The sequence below is a fragment of the Sporothrix schenckii genome, assembly GCF_000961545.1.
Source record: "Sporothrix schenckii 1099-18 chromosome Unknown Cont41, whole genome shotgun sequence".
Lineage (NCBI taxonomy): Eukaryota > Fungi > Ascomycota > Sordariomycetes > Ophiostomatales > Ophiostomataceae > Sporothrix > Sporothrix schenckii.
Window position 1 is genome coordinate 3,583,065 of NW_015971142.1, and position 16,388 is coordinate 3,599,452.

General features: G+C 55.4%; 7 protein-coding genes across 7 annotated transcripts; 4 read left to right on the forward strand and 3 right to left on the reverse strand.

Moving 5' to 3' along the window:
* Window positions 1-1,212: 1,212 nt before the first annotated feature.
* Window positions 1,213-2,566, forward strand: SPSK_07548 (quinic acid utilization activator; the record flags this gene model as incomplete). The annotated part of the gene is made up of 4 exons (XM_016734208.1): window positions 1,213-1,340; window positions 1,426-1,462; window positions 1,541-2,313; window positions 2,380-2,566. 4 exons carry the CDS (start codon window positions 1,213-1,215, stop codon window positions 2,564-2,566), a joined length of 1,125 nt encoding a protein of 374 aa, XP_016591473.1.
* Window positions 2,567-3,501: 935 nt separating this feature from the next.
* Window positions 3,502-3,975, forward strand: SPSK_08071 (endoribonuclease L-PSP; the record flags this gene model as incomplete). Its single annotated transcript, XM_016734716.1, has 1 exon — window positions 3,502-3,975. One exon carries the CDS (start codon window positions 3,502-3,504, stop codon window positions 3,973-3,975), a length of 474 nt encoding a protein of 157 aa, XP_016591474.1.
* Window positions 3,976-4,196: 221 nt separating this feature from the next.
* On the reverse strand, window positions 4,197-5,249 carry SPSK_07731 (YeeE/YedE family protein; the record flags this gene model as incomplete). The annotated part of the gene is made up of 1 exon (XM_016734388.1): window positions 4,197-5,249. The coding sequence occupies one exon, from the start codon at window positions 5,247-5,249 to the stop codon at window positions 4,197-4,199; it is 1,053 nt and encodes a 350-aa protein (XP_016591475.1).
* A 2,802-nt stretch (window positions 5,250-8,051) lies between these two features.
* On the forward strand, window positions 8,052-9,260 carry SPSK_07636 (uncharacterized protein; the record flags this gene model as incomplete). The annotated part of the gene is made up of 2 exons (XM_016734295.1): window positions 8,052-8,110; window positions 8,180-9,260. The coding sequence occupies 2 exons, from the start codon at window positions 8,052-8,054 to the stop codon at window positions 9,258-9,260; spliced, it is 1,140 nt and encodes a 379-aa protein (XP_016591476.1).
* Window positions 9,261-9,532: 272 nt separating this feature from the next.
* SPSK_07768 (ribosomal rRNA assembly protein) lies at window positions 9,533-10,522 on the reverse strand (the record flags this gene model as incomplete). The annotated part of the gene is made up of 1 exon (XM_016734424.1): window positions 9,533-10,522. One exon carries the CDS (start codon window positions 10,520-10,522, stop codon window positions 9,533-9,535), a length of 990 nt encoding a protein of 329 aa, XP_016591477.1.
* Window positions 10,523-12,112: 1,590 nt separating this feature from the next.
* On the forward strand, window positions 12,113-13,669 carry SPSK_07441 (uncharacterized protein; the record flags this gene model as incomplete). The annotated part of the gene is made up of 1 exon (XM_016734103.1): window positions 12,113-13,669. One exon carries the CDS (start codon window positions 12,113-12,115, stop codon window positions 13,667-13,669), a length of 1,557 nt encoding a protein of 518 aa, XP_016591478.1.
* A 925-nt stretch (window positions 13,670-14,594) lies between these two features.
* On the reverse strand, window positions 14,595-16,147 carry SPSK_10771 (uncharacterized protein; the record flags this gene model as incomplete). The annotated part of the gene is made up of 2 exons (XM_016737053.1): window positions 14,595-15,944; window positions 16,133-16,147. The coding sequence occupies 2 exons, from the start codon at window positions 16,145-16,147 to the stop codon at window positions 14,595-14,597; spliced, it is 1,365 nt and encodes a 454-aa protein (XP_016591479.1).
* Window positions 16,148-16,388: the final 241 nt, after the last annotated feature.

The window sequence follows — 16,388 nt, forward strand, 5'->3', positions numbered from 1 at the left end:
ACGCGTGCACGGTGTCTTGTGTCGCTGGTGGGTTTTGCGAGGGAGATTCGCGCAAGCTGAGTTGTCTTGGTCGGCATAAGGGTATTGTTTGTGTCCAGGTCCAAAAGCAAAACTCCTTCGAATTTGAGAGATGTCCAGAAAACTGTTTCAAAAAAGACAACGAATGCGAGTGTGTAAAGAGGGGACGCACGACTGGGAGTTTGTCAATGGCCTTTTTGGGGAGGTACGGTGGGATACAAAAGACCAGTGCCGGCAGGAAGGTCCTTGCGGAATATCTGAAATGCCTTCGGCAGGTGTGATTTTGGTGAATATAGGCAAGACCGCGCACGGCAGTGAGAATGACAGCGCCAAATGCGGCCGAGGTGGAGCAAAACTGGAGCTGGCCGGCTTAACAAATCCCCCCTCCCCCATAGCCGCCGCTTCAGCGCACTAGTACTCTGGAGTCGCCCCTTCCACGAGCAGTAATTACGCAACAGTTTGAACTACATGATAGAAGGCAGCCTCGATGGTGAGGAGCCAATGAGCGGATTGAATCGACCGGTGGAGTACAACATAGAGGAGCAGCAAAGAGGAGCGCAAGACCACAACTGTCAAGAAAAGGAAAGTGCAACCAAAAAGAAAGCGCAAACAAGTGAGAGAATGTGCAGTTGGAGAGAACGAGCTTGTGGAGAAGGCCAGGCACAAGCCAGGAAAGCGCTAGCGACAGGCCGTTAGCGCAGCTGCCCAGCTCGCGCTCCAGCAGCCAATGGCAATGCTCCGAAAGAGCAATGTGGGGAATAATCCTGTCCGTGGAACAAAGCCGCACACTGAGAACAAGAGCAACGCAGTCCCACCCTTCCATTTTGTATGTTTCTTGCACGAGCCTTTCGAGCGGAGCCTCTTGGCCGCGAACCTAACGGGCCACACGAACACGCAGAAAGGGACTTCAAACGTTTAAAGGCCGTTGACCGCAGACACCATCCGACGAGTCAATTGGCGCAAGGGATGCGCAAGACAACCTCACCAGCCTCCAGGTTGCATACGAGTCAGCAATCGCAAACTTGATTGTGCTGCGCGATCTTCAGGGCATGGCATCAGACACATCGCGTCTTCGTCGGCGATATCTGCGGTGATAGGCCGGGGACACATTCTCATACTCACTCTCCATGTACGCGGACGCGCACCTCAGACACCCTCTTCTCACGCTGTCCCCGCTCTACATCCGGCTGGGATATGCCGGCGGCTACGCTCATGGACCCAAAAGAGGCGTCCGTCGGGGCGGTGGACGAATCCATCACCCCCAGTGAGACGACAGAAGGCTCTGCGTCGAATCCCCGCAAAAGGAAGAAGAGCTCCAGAGCGTACGTTCCATTGTGGAGGCTTCATGATGTTGCGCGGAATGTGTATCCTCCTCGTGCTGCCCTGTGCTGACGAACCTATGTTTAGGTGCGATTTTTGTCACATAAACCACCAGCCTTGCGATGTATGTTGCGGCTACAGCTATGACGCGCCATTTTCGTCACTCTTGCTTCCGCGCAGCTATGCTAACTGTCACGTTTAGAATGCAAAGCCAAGGTGCAGCTACTGCGAGAGGCACGGCAAGTCATGCTTGTATCTGCGCCCCCAGAAGAAGCGCGGGCCAGCACAGGGCTACCGAAGCGCGCTGCACTCCATGCGCGAGAGTGCTGCGGCATGGGGCGCTGCGCTCAACTTGATACCCAGCCTCGGCCCCGTCATCGAAGGCTATCTTCAAAAAGAGGAGGGGAAACGACTTATCCGAGCGATAAAGGATCCCCAGCAACAGGAGTTCTTTATCCAGTCCTGGCAGCAAAGCTCAGTCTTTAAGTCGTTCTTTGGCGACGACGAATCCATAGACAGCGGCGAGGTAGGCGGAGAGGCAGCGGACGCACCTTATGCGCCTCCTGAGCCCTCGTCCAACCCGGCAGAGAGCACTGCCACGAGCAGTGCAGAGACCATCGTGGCCTCGGGCCAACCGCCGTACGTCCCAGCGCCGCCGCCCACTGCGACAGGGACAGATGAAAACCCTCCTCTTGATCTGTTCAATATATCTCTACAACAACCGCCACCACCATTGCCGCATTCCTCCTCTTCCCTCTCATACGCACCACATCAACATCCTCCACAGCAAGATCATCATCAGCCGACATCAGTACCGTATGATGCAAAACTAGAGTCTTTACTCCATCCTCATTCCGGCGAGCTCCTACAACCACATGGCCACTCCATATTGTCATCTCCAGATGGTATGGGAAGTAGCCTCAACGACATGCACACCTCCTTGTCCGACATTGTGGCCCGAGATGCAGCGAGAGCGTAAGTTGAATCCAAGATAAGCCGACGGAGCGAAAGCTTCTTGCACACTGCTAACACCGACCTTAGGACAACAAGCTTCTCTCAGACACTCGGATCACTTGGCTTTGGCCCGGAAGAAACGTTTAACGACTTCCTGAATATCAGTTACAACCTCGACCCAACAGATACGACAGCAGATCAAGATCCGTTGCTAGGCAGCGAGCTAGACCAGAAAGCATACTATGAGCTTCTCATGGGACGACAATTCACATAAAAGGTAGTCGTCTCAAGCATGGTTCCTCACACCAGTCGCCGCAGACCATACTACGATCGAGCTTTAGGACCCGCAGCGATTGTGTAATGGCCACCTGCGACGAACTTTGTACCTCGCCGAGCACGACGACATGGTCGAAAATCATAGTCTCCAAGAGCAGGCACCTTGGGAGACGTCTTTTTTTGCCAAAGCCGGCCTTGTACCGTTTGGTGACACGAACGTACACCAGTCCAATACAGACATTCGTCAACAGCGACTATGCGGACAATATGTTGCTGTTGGCGATTCTGCTTGCTGCAGCCAGCACGTACGGAAGACAGTTTTGGCTTAATTACGGAGTTTTTGGACAATATTTTGGATACTCTATTTTAACTAGCGTTCAAACCTGGAAAATTCGATTGGTTTTTACTGGATGCGCTCCGGAATGCGCTCTCTTTGCCCATGAATGTCAGATCTAACATTACGAGGACAAAACATGACAAAAAAGATGCTGCCACCGTTTACCCTGTGACACTGTTTCAGGTATCAAGATAATCGATACCAACATCTCAACTCTGCAAAATCACCAAACCCCGATTGAGTCTAGGTCTTATTTGAGAGAACGGTATCTACATTTCGTGACTCATTTGCTGTGACACACAGCGGCTTTCACGGCTCCTCCCGCATTTTTGACCTGTTGTGCAACGGATTACTCTGACATTTAACCTCCTTTCCCACCACCTCCTCCACCTTTTCTCACGTCGGCATTTTCGTCTTTGTGTGACCTGGGATCTGACAAGAGCGAATGCATGACACTTGGTGTTCGCCATCGTCAACGGCCGCATTGTTTCTTGCAGGACAACATTCTGTGTGTCACGTTTCTTTCCCAGCTGGTGTTACAGAAAGAAGAGAGCCTGACCTCCAATCTGGATTGCCTCACCTACCACGATCCGACCATGTCCAGCCAAGACCAGAAGCAGCTCATCAGCTCGGGGTCGGCCTTTGAGGCGCAGATTGGCTACTCGCGTGCCGTCGTCTGCGGCGACTGGGTTTTTGTTTCGGGGTGCACGGGGTACGACTATGCGACCGGCCAGCTCAAGGCCGGTGTCGCCGACCAGGCCGACCAGACCCTGCACAATATAGCGGCTGCGCTCGCCGACGTGAAGCCGGACGACGAGGGACAATACGGCGTGCCGACCATGGCCGATGTGGTGCGCGTGCGGTACATCCTGCCGGACCGGGCGCTCTTTCCGGCGACATGGCCCGTGCTGCAAAAGTGGTTTGGCGGACCGCAAGGCGCGCGGCCTGCAGCAACCATGATCCAGGCCGGGTTGTTGGAGGAGGCGATGCTCATTGAGATTGAGGTGACGGCACGGCGGCCGCGGACGACGACGGCAGCGCAGGGCGGCGATCATATGCCGCCGTCTTAGACAGTTGAAGGCATTAGTACTTACTTGATCGTGCAGAATGGAACAAACAGAGTTCAAAGACAACTGTTACAGGTGGTTTTCTGTATTACTACTCAGGAATCTAACGTAAAGTCATACGTAACAAGGTCTCTTGGCTAAATCGGAGACAAGGATGGTAAAACAAATAAGACAAAATAAAAGGCGCCTTTAGTATCATACAAAAACGCCATTCAGCCGTTTTTCTACAAAAGAAGAGCGACCAGACCGCCACCAACAAAGGCTGAGGCCATGGTGATGTAGCTGGATATCGAAAACAGCGACATGCCGCTGATGCCGTGACCGGACGTGCAGCCGCCGGCAACGCGCGAGCCGATGGCCATGGTGAAGCCGCCCAGGGCAGCCGTCGCCGGCGAGATGGCACTGGACGCGGCGACCGACGACGGCGACACGCCAAATTGGGGCGCGAGCAGCGCAAACGCCCAGGCGCCGGCGTAGATGGCGAGCGAAAGGGTAATGGAGTTGACGGCAGGGATCTTCGTGGGCGCCGTCGCATCGTCGTTCTTCGTCTTGTCGGAGGAGGACGACGTCGCATAGTACAGCAGCCAGTCGCCGACGTCCTCGTAGACGGTCGAGACGCCCAGCAAGGACTTGCGCGCGGCCACGGAGAACAGCTGCACGAGTCCAATGATCAGGCCGCCGACGACGGGTGAGATCTTGGCATCCGGGCCGGGGCCGTAGGTGGCCAGGGAGGCACCGACAATGGCGGCGAACGTGACCTCGAGGCCCACGAGAGCCGTGGCCGTGGAGACGCCAGCCAAGGCCTGGATGGTCACGGGCGGCGACGGCGTGGGCTTCTCGGTCTTGGCCAAGCGGGCCTTCTTTGCGCTGTCGATCCGTGGCCGCAGAATAGCCGCCCAGACGGTGCCGCCGAGGAGCCCACCGCCGAGGGCATAGTATCCGGAGCGGATGCCCAGGGCCACCTGGGCCAGCACAGTGCCGGGGCATGCGCCGGACAAGGCCATGCCGGCACCGAGCGCCAGACCACCGACCACATTGCCGTCGTAGGGCGCGAACCAGCCGCGGTCGGCGTATGAGCGTGGAGAGAACTTGGCGTAGTTGATCTTCTGGGCCGTTGTCGTGATAATGGCGCTGGCGGCCGTGGCTGTCAGGAAAGCCTGGAGCATGTGGCAGTTCTCCCACTTGAGCTGGTCGAGGATGACAGCGGGCAGATAGACACCGGACGCGACAAAGGCGGCGCCAAAGGCGGCGCCCGTCACGGCAGTGGCAGCGGCCATTTTGCGCGTGTGTGAGAAAGTTGCAGGAAAGTTGTGATCGGAGTATGGCTCAACACTCAAACCAATGTTATGATGTCACCCAAAGTAGGAAAAAAGAGCTGGACGTGCCTTCCGAGACGGTAAAATAGAACCGGGTTAGGGGAAGGCCACAGAAAGGCGGAACATGATATAAGCGCAACAGCCTAACAAGAAACACAAAGATGTCAAATAGTAAGATACGAACTGGGATGAATCTTGGGGGCTTTTCAAACGCGAAGAGGCTTTGGCTATTTGAATGCCTCTCGTCGTTCTGCGGGGGGGACACTCCCAGTATCGTGGTGTGCGCGGTTGTGTGTGTCGACTAATTAGAGCCTTGCTCTGTCCGATCCACCAGGACGGCGAGGTGCCAAAGAAGGCAGGGGTCATTTTACAGGGAAAGGGACGTGCGCGAAGGGATCAAGCCTAATTGTATCTGACAGGGGCACGTCATCTCCAGACGCAGAAGTTGCCCGCCGAAAGGAGAAACGACTCTGAAGAGACCTGAAAGGAAAGCCGGCGTTGACAAGAAAAGGCGTGAAAGCATTGTGTGATGCACAGGCAGGCCACCAGCGGAAAAGAGCTAGCAGTAAAATATTTTGGCGCGGAACGATCCTGTTTTGGGACTGGCACGGTCTCTCTGCCCTTCTTTTTTTGTTCTTCTCCCGTTTGTCTTGGTCGCTGGACGGACTCGACCCCCGCCCACGAGTACTTCACACGCTTGCCACCCTGCTTTCGTTGGCAGTCTGTCCCTTGCTAGAATTGCGCGATCCGGATCCGCGATTGCTGGCCTAGCCTCGAGGGAAAGGCGGCGAAATGGCGAGTCTGGACGGGCGATGGAGGCCAAACGACGGTTATCGGTGCCGGAGGAGAGATGGCGTGTTACTGTGCAATTAAGCAAGGAGACAGCCGGCAGCGACGATCCAGGAGGCATCACACAGACCAACACTGTTGAACAAGCAACTGTTCTGCAGGTCAGACTCCGTAAGAGGGTGAAAAGAGCAGTCAAAAGGAATCCCTTGCCTTCACAGGCAGGCTGGAGTCTGTTGTCGGTGTGTAGCCTTCTCGGCAGGCACTGACAGGTGGCCCACCGACGATTATCCCGTCGCCGCTATGCAGTCTCTGCAGGGCACATTCCTAGTGCGCTTCATACTCTTGCGTGTATTTGTGTTCGTTTGTGCAAGGGTGGTGTTCGGCGACCATCCGGGATTAGCGGGGAACATATGAAGAGGACGTTTCGACGTATGGCGCTACCCTTGCTTTAGGATATGTTATCTCGTTTTGCATGTCCGCCATGTAGTAGTGAAAAATACCACATAGCAAACAAACGGATGCATTCAACGACGAGAATTAGACCAAAAGGAAGTCAATCCAATGTTTCATGGTGGCGGCAATAGTCAAGCAAACGCGCGGCTGGATCTCTCGCCAGATTGGAGATGTAAAAGACAATGAAGAGTCACATTCAACAAACCAACGAGGACCGATATCCGAAATGCACAAAGTCTTGTTCCTGGGAGGATATTACCAGGTCTACCACTCGGCCTAGGCCGTCTGCTGCATAAGCTTTGGGAAAGGTTGAGGCGAGATAAAATGAGACGAGAAACGATAACATCAAGCCGGGGGTCTCAAAACACGCAAAGTCCATCTGACATGAACGGCCGAGTCTCAGTCTATTGTGTGTCATATGCCTGCCAAGTTGAAGCGGCGCATAAATCAATGACAAAGGCCACTGCTGCCAAAGCTCAGTGCCTGTCGTGTCGGCGAGGTCGTGCTTGTACTCCGCTCTCGGAAACGACATCCTAGCGTATGAACGGCGTATGGTCAAGAAGGGCCAAAGTGGCCGTTGCAACATAAAAGCCGTTCGTATCTCGTGGTGATCAGATCGAATCGAGCAGCACCACGACTGTGGCGTCTCGCCTTGACGACGGCATCGGCGAGCTGATCCCAGCGGCTCCCAGCCCGGTTTCAGCCTTGCCGATTCACATCGATTGGACACCCAGGCTCATGAAAACGCCACAACGGACAACTTTGTGCCTTGCATCAACCGCAGATGGCTGGCACTGGGTGGGTGCTAAGCTTGCTGGACCAAAACTCTCGCCCTACAACGACGCACCTTGTCTATTACGAAGCATAACCGACCCGTCACGGAGATGTGCCTGCGATAATGCGGAGAGGGCCGCAATGGTGATGATGACAAACCTAGCATGTCGGGACGGCTTTGATTCTGTCATTTTGTGTTCCATTCGCTGGATTTGCCCGCAACTCGATTGCCTGTGGTCTCGTGTTTCGGCCTCCGAATGCACTCGCGCTTGTCTTGCGTTGGACTACGTCGTATCTTTGTCTTGCAATGAACCTGGCGCCCAATAGCACGCCTTCAGCCGTCTCATCGCTTTCGTAACAGGGTTTGTGAAGGCTTTACCGAGGTTGATGATAATTGCTGTTGGGCAACAAATGCGGGGAACAATGTTCGGCCCGCTGCTCGACGGTGCGTCAGCGGCCGTAGTTGCCCAGCCTTGTGCCATTGGCCCGGCTCAAAGCTCTGTAAGCTTGCTTCGCAGTAATACAGTAATATGGCATTGGAGCATTCGGTCTGACCCCAATGGCAACAGGCAGTCATCAATGGCTTGCATACAGCATCAAGTGTCAAACAAAATAACCCCAAGATTGAAAAGAACCTTTTTAAACCCACCTGCCTCGCGAACTTCGCGTCGTCTCCATTGCTCTTTCCATAGTCAACATACTCCCTCTGCTTCCCCAAAATCTCCCAAATCGCCCAAATCGCCCAGAATGCCTCTTTCCCTCATTATCGAGAAGGTCGATGGCAAGCCCGGCCAGGTGCACTACCCGTAGGTGCCCCCCCCTCCTGATTCTTGGCATGTTTCCAGTGGTCATTTGTACTCATTGTTTCCACTCAGCCTCAAGCTCAAGGAGGTATCCAAGCCCACGGCGGGTCCCGGTGAGTTGTTGGTGCGCATCCGTGCCGCCGCCCTGAACCACCGTGATGTGTTCATCCGTCAGAATCTGTACCCCGGCATCTCGTTTGAGAACCCGCTGTTTGCCGATGGCTGTGGCGTCGTCGAGGCGGTCGGTTCTGGCTGCAAGCGCGCCGAGGTCGCCCAGGTCGGCGCTGCCGTCGTGATGGCCCCCTGCCGCGGCTGGACGTCGGACCCTGATGGCCCGGAGGAGTACAACAAATTCTCCGCCCTGGGCGGCGCTGTGGGCGTCGATGCCGGCATGGGTACCGAGTACCTGAGCGTGCCGGAGGACGAGCTCGAGCTGGCCCCCGCGCACCTGTCGCCTGCCGAGGTCGCTGCGATGCCGCTGGTCGGCTTGACGGCCTGGCGCGCGCTGGTCACCAAGAGCAACGTTGTCAGCACGGCGCAGCCCGCGGGCGGCCGCAACGTGCTGGTCACGGGCATCGGCGGTGGCGTCGCCATTGCCGCGACGCAGCTGGCCATGGCCCACGGTTGCCGCGTGTACGTGACGTCGGGCGACCCGGCCAAGCTGCAGCGTGCACAGAACGAGCTGGGTGTGGCGGGCGGTGTGAACTACAAGGACGCCGACTGGGACAAGCAGCTGCTCAAGCTGCTGCCCACGGAGCGCCCGCAATTCGATGCCATCATTGACGGCGCTGGCGGCGACATTATCAAGCGCGCAGTGCGTCTGCTGCGGCCCGGCGGCGTCGTGTCGTCGTACGGCATGACGGTGAGCCCCAAGATGGACTGGTTGATGTCGGCAGTGCTGCGCAACATTGAGCTCAAGGGCTCGACAATGGGCTCGCGCGACGAGTTCCGCGCCATGGTGGCATTTGTGCGCGAGCACAAGATCCGGCCCATTGTCAGCCGCATCGTGTATGGTGGCCTGTCAGAGGCCAACCTGCCGGCCATTGACGGCCTCTTTGACGACATCAAGGAGGGCCGGCAGTTTGGCAAGGTGGTGTTGTCGTTTGACCAGGAGGCCTCGACCTCGGGACGGGATTCGCCGTCTAAGCTGTAGAGCGACTTGCACACGTGAAACGGCACCAATGTATATGCTGAAGGAAAGAATAAAGAATGTATAAACAGGATGCCTTTGAAATGATTCTCGCATAGTATAAAATTTATGAACGACCTAAATAGAAAATGAGGAGAAAAAGTATACCGTAAGACACCACAGGAATATATGCAAAACACCGCGTGGCAAATGGCTCTGCCAGGGGAGGGAAACAAAGTCAAAGACAAATGAAAAATGAAGAAAAAAAATGACGCTCATGATCTATGCATGCCCTCTCAATCCTCGTCGGCCGGCTCGACCTCCTTAGTCTTCCGCTTCTTCTTCTTCCGCTTCTCGTCACCCTCCTCTGGTGGCACAAAGTCGCGCTCGCGCTCGCGCTTCTTCTCCTTTTTCCGCTCCTGCGCCTGCTCTTGCCGCTCCGTCTCCGCCGCCCGCTGCTTGGCCTGCTTGCTGAGAAAGTACTCGCCCGACTCGATCTGCAGGTCCACCTTGCTCTTCTCCGGCGCCGGCGGGAACGCCGTGTACGTCTTCTTGGCCTTGTCCGTGACGTGGTGCGGCACGCGCCGCTTGCTCAGCACGCGCTTCTTGAAGTTGGGCAGGAACCGGTCCCAGCTCTCGTTGGCCAGTGCCGGGTCCTTGGCCAGCTCGCGCTTGATCATGAGCTCCTTGATCATGTAGATGGGGTGGATGTTGTTCATGCAGTCTTCCACCACGCGCCGCACCTCCTTGAGGCCCTTGTAGGGCCCCATGACGGACACCGTGCCGCCCTGCACCAGAATGTAGGTTTCCGTCAAGATCTCGAGCGCCTTGAGCGTCGAGCCGTGCGGGCCCAGGATCCGCTGCCGCCGCTTCACGAACCGCTCCTTGTTGCGCACGAGGCTGCGGATTTTGATAATGTCGGCCGCCACGCCGTCCTCGAGGATGCGCAGCGCCTGCGGCGCGGGTACAGACCGCGACAGCAAACGGATCAGGTCGCGCGCATTCAGGATCGCCGCCGGGTCGTAGGTGCGGCGGGTGGTCTTGACCGTCATGGTACCCGTGACCAAGTCGAGTTCGCAGGCAATGCCGCGCGCCTGCAGTGCTCGCGTGATGCCCGCCCAAGCCTCCCGCAGGTACACTTCGCGGTACTTGGGGAAGAGGACGGCAAACGACGACTCCTCGAGAAAGCTGCCCGCCTTGTTGTCCTCGGGCTTGAAGGCATCCTCCTTCCACTTGTCAATGTCATCCGTGTCCCACGGCTTGTCCTTGTTCTGGGTCGACGGCATTTTCAGAGGTAGGTAACGAGAGTCGGCGGAGAGTCGGTAGATATGTATAGGTGGGAAATATTGGCCGGAGTACTGGGGAGACTCGACGTTGGCGAACTTGGGCCCTGGTTGTCAACAGACTAGACGGTGAACTGTCGCAACTTGCGGTTGGAGATGGTATTAAAATGCTGGCACAAAGATGAAAGGTCGCTGGGCAAACCAGAAAAAAAGAGTATCGATAACGATTAGAGGGACCTGTTCCGCTTTTTTTTGTATTCTTTTTGGAGCTTTCCCTTTTTAGGAAGACTGCAATTCGTCCAATGAGAGGCGTATCTGCTTATACAGTATTTATATAGTGTTAAGACAGTGTGTACACTGTATGAAAATTTCTCTTACTCGAGACAGGCTGAAGGTTCTGATAGCATCGATATTTCTTCAAGGTCCACCGATAAGCCTGTTAAGGCGGAAGACATCGGCGATTCTAGAGGCCCTTTTATCGATAATGATTATCTAGGCGTTCCTGGCAACAGTTGGAGATGTTGGAGTAGATACAGAAATGCTGTCTGAAGGCCCTTTGTAAATCTATTCTTTTCGAGTGCACACTTTGACTGAACGCACCTTCCGTGCTGGAGGGCACATGCCAATAAGAATCGAGCGATTTCTCGCCTGTTATGGAAAAGAGCCAATCGCATACGCTACGAATGCAAAGTATCACTCTGCCGAATGTATGTCATACGTGCGGCTTGACGGGCAGGGCAAGTGACAGAGTACTCTCTGCACGGAGGGAGAAGCCGCTTGATGTCCACACCGGGTGGAGCGCCCTGCAGAGATACCATGCGCTGTGATTGAGCCGATGGGCCGATAGACAATTCCTTTCACTTTTGAAAGACCAATGGGTCGTGCCAGCATACCGTATCGGACTGCGATTGTCTACCGAGCTGCCCACGGATGAAAACGTGGTCACCCCGGTCACATTTTTTCGCATTAGTTCTGGACGTATCTCGCACTCTGTAGTCGCCTCTCAAGTTGCCTCATGTTTCTGCACCGTATCTTATCATGTACTGTCAAGGAAGCTCCTTCCTTCTTCGCATCGGCATTGGCCCCGTCATCTCTCCGTAGCGAGTCATGTACGCTCTCGCTGCTGACTGTCCGGCGCATTTACCTCCCTGGAACTAGCAGTTGCGACCGCTAAACATCGAAAAAGGTGCTAACCCGCAAGCACGCGGGACTTGGCCGTGTGCTTGGACAGAGGCCGCATTTCTTTATTTTCAGCGCTCTTGGGTACTCGGTACACCACTGCCTTATCATTTCCCACCCACACCAGCCCCACTTTTCCATCCCCCCGACTAAAAAAATAGTAAAAAAATTCTAATCCACATTGTGTAATCTCATATCGGCTCGAGCGATAAAGGTTTTTCATGGGCCTCCCTTATCATCTGGCCGCTGTCTACCACCACCATCGCAATAACACCCCCCTTTAGATGCGCAACTGGCTCCTTATCCTCTCGCATGCCCGTTGAACACGAAAAATCCGATAAAATACGCATCGCAAGTACCAACGACACTACGACAACATACATTTCGACAGAAAATACATACATTTAAAGCACAATGGCGACCATGGCGAACCACGATCGCGAGACATCGCTTCCAATATGCCAGAACTGCTCGACGTCGACAACGCCGCTATGGCGACGCGACGAGATGGGCTCCGTGCTGTGCAATGCCTGCGGTCTCTTCCTCAAGCTGCACGGCCGCCCGCGGCCGATATCCCTCAAGACCGATGTGATCAAGAGCCGGAACCGCGTCAAGACGTCGATGCGCCCGGACATGCTGAAGAAAAAGGTTGGTGCTTTTTGTTGTTTTGGTTCGTTATTTTCCGAGGGGCTACACCGTCGGATAAGGGATCGAGATATCGCGCCTCGGTGCAAACTGGCGGAGCAAACTCGAGGCGCATGCGCGCGCTGTCTTTCGCACCGCAGGACGATTGTTTTGTCTTTGATTTTTTTTGTGCTGTCTACATGCTCATACGGGATTTCTTTCTCCCACAAACAGAATAATGCCGCTGCTGCAGCCGCTGCAGCCGCAGCCGCCGCCGCGACCATGGTCGGCGATCCGAACGGCGTCGTCGACCTCCAGAGCCATGCCTATGCCGCCACTGCCGCCCTCTCGCGACGCACACCCCAGAAGGGCGCTAACGGCCACCACCTTGACACCGACTCGCCCATGTCCGGCGCCGGCACCCCCAGCATATACAACGCCCATGCCTCCTCCTCCTACCCCATCCTCGACGACGGCAACTACCAGGGCCAACACCTGCAGGCGTTTGCCACGGCCGGCGACGGGTCCGGCCAGCACGATGCGAACGGCGACGGCGGCCCCCAGACGTCGGATCAACTGGCTGCGACAAATTCCAGCTTGAAGACGCGGGTCGCCGAGCTCGAGGTCATCAACGACTTTATCACGCGACGCCTAGGCCACTACGAACCTGTGTACGGCAGCGGTGCCGGCCAGGACGGCCAGGACGGTGCTCAGCAGGGCGACGAGACGCAGCTGCGGTCGCAAATCGAGCTCTTGACGCAGTCGGAGCGGCAACTGCGCACCGATCTGGAGGAGGGCCACCGCCGCGAGAATATGATGAAGCGCCGCCTTGACGAGCTCGAGCAGGAGCTCAAGGAGGCCAAGGATGCCCTCAGTGTCTACGAGGGCGACCGCGCAAAACGGCCCCGCCTTGGCGAGGCTTCCACTTCCCTGTCGGGAACGGCAGCCGACGCATTGACTGCTGCTGCTGCTGTTGCTGCCGATGCCGGCGATTCATCTGAGGCTGCGGCGCCGACGGCGGACGGTGTGACCGCCGCTGCAACTGCCGCTGCTGTGGCTGCTGCCGTTACTGCCGCGGCATCCACGGAAGCGGCGGCCGAGACTACCACACCGGCCGTCGCCGACGAGGCCAAGCCGGAGCCTGTCGCGGCGGACACCAACGATGCCAGCGCATTAGATGCTGAGGCCGCCTCTACGGCGCTTGCTGCACTAACGGCCGCCACGGCAGACAATGCGCTGGAGAACGCGTCGGCACAAGATGTGGCCGCTGCTGCTGCTGCGGTCGCTGCTGTGGCCAGCGATGCGGCGCGGAACGCCACTGAAGGTCCCACGTCGCCGAAGCCATAGGGGGCGGGGGTCGTACTAGAAAACCGCACGCATCAACAAAGCTACTTCTAGCCTACCCCTATGATTTGCAATACTCGTTTGCTCCCGTCTTACGTCCTTCACACACTGTGTCTTTTGTCTGCTTTTTTTTCGCGGTTTGTCTTTTCAACTTGCTTTTTGATTCCCTTGATAAATCACGACGAATGCTTTTATTTCTTTTAGCAACAAACGAAACATCTCATAATCGATCAACAAACTTGGGTGTTGCTACAAAAAAGCACGACGGGGGAGCGGCAGCCGTACTGTCTCTCCCACTCTGTCCTTCTGTGTCCTACCTCTGTTGATTTTTTTTTCGGCTTTTCAGTCTCATTTGTATTATACACATACCTAACTTGGAGGGGCGGTTTCCAATGATGTTCTTTATTTTTTTGTCATGCGCTGTTGGTGTTTTTTAGGTTGCCTCATACGACCCGTTTTCATTTTGCTTTTATGGCTGTCGTTTTTTTCTTCTTTTTTTTCAATTTCTTTTCTTGGAACGTTTCCTATTTACCACAAGCTGGAAAGTGCACAAAAAGGAGTGGTGTTTATTTACTGTGTTGACTTGTTGCATGTTCTTTACAACATATTTTGAAAAGGAGGGAATAGAAAAAAAGGCTAGGTTTACTTCAAAAAGGGGAGATGGTTGTGTCTGCTTTGTATCGTATGCACCGTGTAGCTTTGGTTTCCTTTTATACCACTTAAAACAAAATGTTTATTCTCGGACTCAAAAGGTTTCAATAATATTTCTCAATGAATAGACGAGGGTGTCGTATGTTGTATCCTTGGGCATATCAGCTAATGCCCGCGGCTGTCTGTTTCCTCATAAATGCGCCAGCAAATACAGTACCAAATATAAAAATACATGTCGCAATATCGGGTTCCCTCCTCCGCCAAAAATCATGACCCATTATCCACCAAGTCTCTCTATCTCTCGGAAGATATTTATTGTAAGAGTCAGAGCCCACGACACTAGTCCAATCAGCTCGAAGGCACCCAGTGCCCTGAGCAGGCCCTGGCTGGATGTGGTGTTAAAAAAGACCATGGCTTCGAACCCGAGTGCCGTACTCGCCGACTTGAATATGATAAAGAACAAGTCGGTAAGAATGAGTCGGATACGCGCCTGTGGGGGACGCAGGCCCAGCGGCTTGCCCGTATAGTCATCAAAGGTAATGTATCCAATGTATGGGATGGCCACGACGTCAACGACGATCGCGACGATGATCTGGTTTCGTTCTTGCTGCATGTTCGCCAGCCACACACTGTTAAAGTCTGTACTTGTCCGGTCGCCTTCGCCGAATAAACGCCCGAGCCGCTCGCGCTTGAAGATGGTGATGGCGATGATAAGAGCAACCAGGGATGTGGACAGAACGACCAGACGGCAGGCGAGCGGTCCCAGTGGGTGGTGCAGCAGCGTCTGCCAGATTCGCACATAAAACGCTTTGTCCGAGTACTTGGATCGGCGGTTGTTGTGGTGGAAGTGCCCGTCACCGTCGCCAACCTTAGGCGGCAGGTGAACGTTGTAGCCAAAGTCAGGGTTGAGCCGGGCCATCTCCTCATCGTCTATGACTTCCGACTTCTCATTCGGCGAGTGTGGGTAGCGCGACGACTCGATGAAGCTGCGCCATTGCGTCTCAGGGTTGTACCACCACGCATGTCTGGTCCTTGTCGTTGACGACTGTTTCTGTGGTGTCGGTATGGCGTGTGGCGACGCGCCCGAAGCCGTGGCCGATGGTGTGGCTGCGGTCGAGGCGGGCCGTAAAGCTGCTGCCGCCGCTGTTGGTGGGGTCAAGGACGCAGCCTCCGCCGCGATGACATCTGCTTCGAGCTCTTCTCTCCCTACCTGGATCGTTCCATCGCTGTGAATCCTCTCCACCCTTGGCTGCCTCATACTGTCTCTGTAGGGCTCGTCTGCGTCCTCACTCTGGCCGTAATTTATAGGGCCGTTGACGACATGAAACTGAGGCACGATAACTGGTTCCGAAGACCGAAGATGGTCCCATTTACGGCCTTCTTTGCTCTGGAACAGATGAGACAAGCGATGCCCTATGCCCCGGTCATGGTTCTCTTCTTTGCCTGTTATCGCCTTGCCCGCCGTGTCTGCTGTGTGTGCCGCGCCGTCTACTGCCCGGTGGCCGCCTGCAGCGGCTCCGCTCATCACCGGGTTGTCGTCATTTCGCTCACGGTCATTGTTTTCGTCAATATGGTCCCGGGTCGCCCCGCTGCGTCTATGTCGTGGGTCGGACGGCGCGTGGTTATGCTGTGGATGAAGAGACTCTGGTGGCCGTTGAATGACCCAAGCTAAACAAGCAAAGCGAATATACCACGCGTCAGCCTTCTCCAAATCATGGCTTGTTTTTCTACTCCGCGCGAGCGCTTACTGGCTCCGACTGAAGGCTGCAGGGATCATAACAAGTACGACAGAAACTTACGAGGAATGGTCCTCACAGTCCCTGGAGCCATGGGGCAGACGAGGCGACCGATCGTCAGACCGAGACGCCAGGAACGTTGAAGGCTGAGAACTTGAAGCCGATATCGCCGGATGGATCGCCGCTGACGAATTGTGAAAGATGGCGATGATGATGCGTGCGCGGCGAAAGAAAGAGGTCGGTTCGCCTCGTGTTAGCCGAGGGCACACGTCCTCGTAAACAAACGACGTCAACGGACAGGCCAAATGAGACAGCTAGGGCAAAGACAGGGCGGC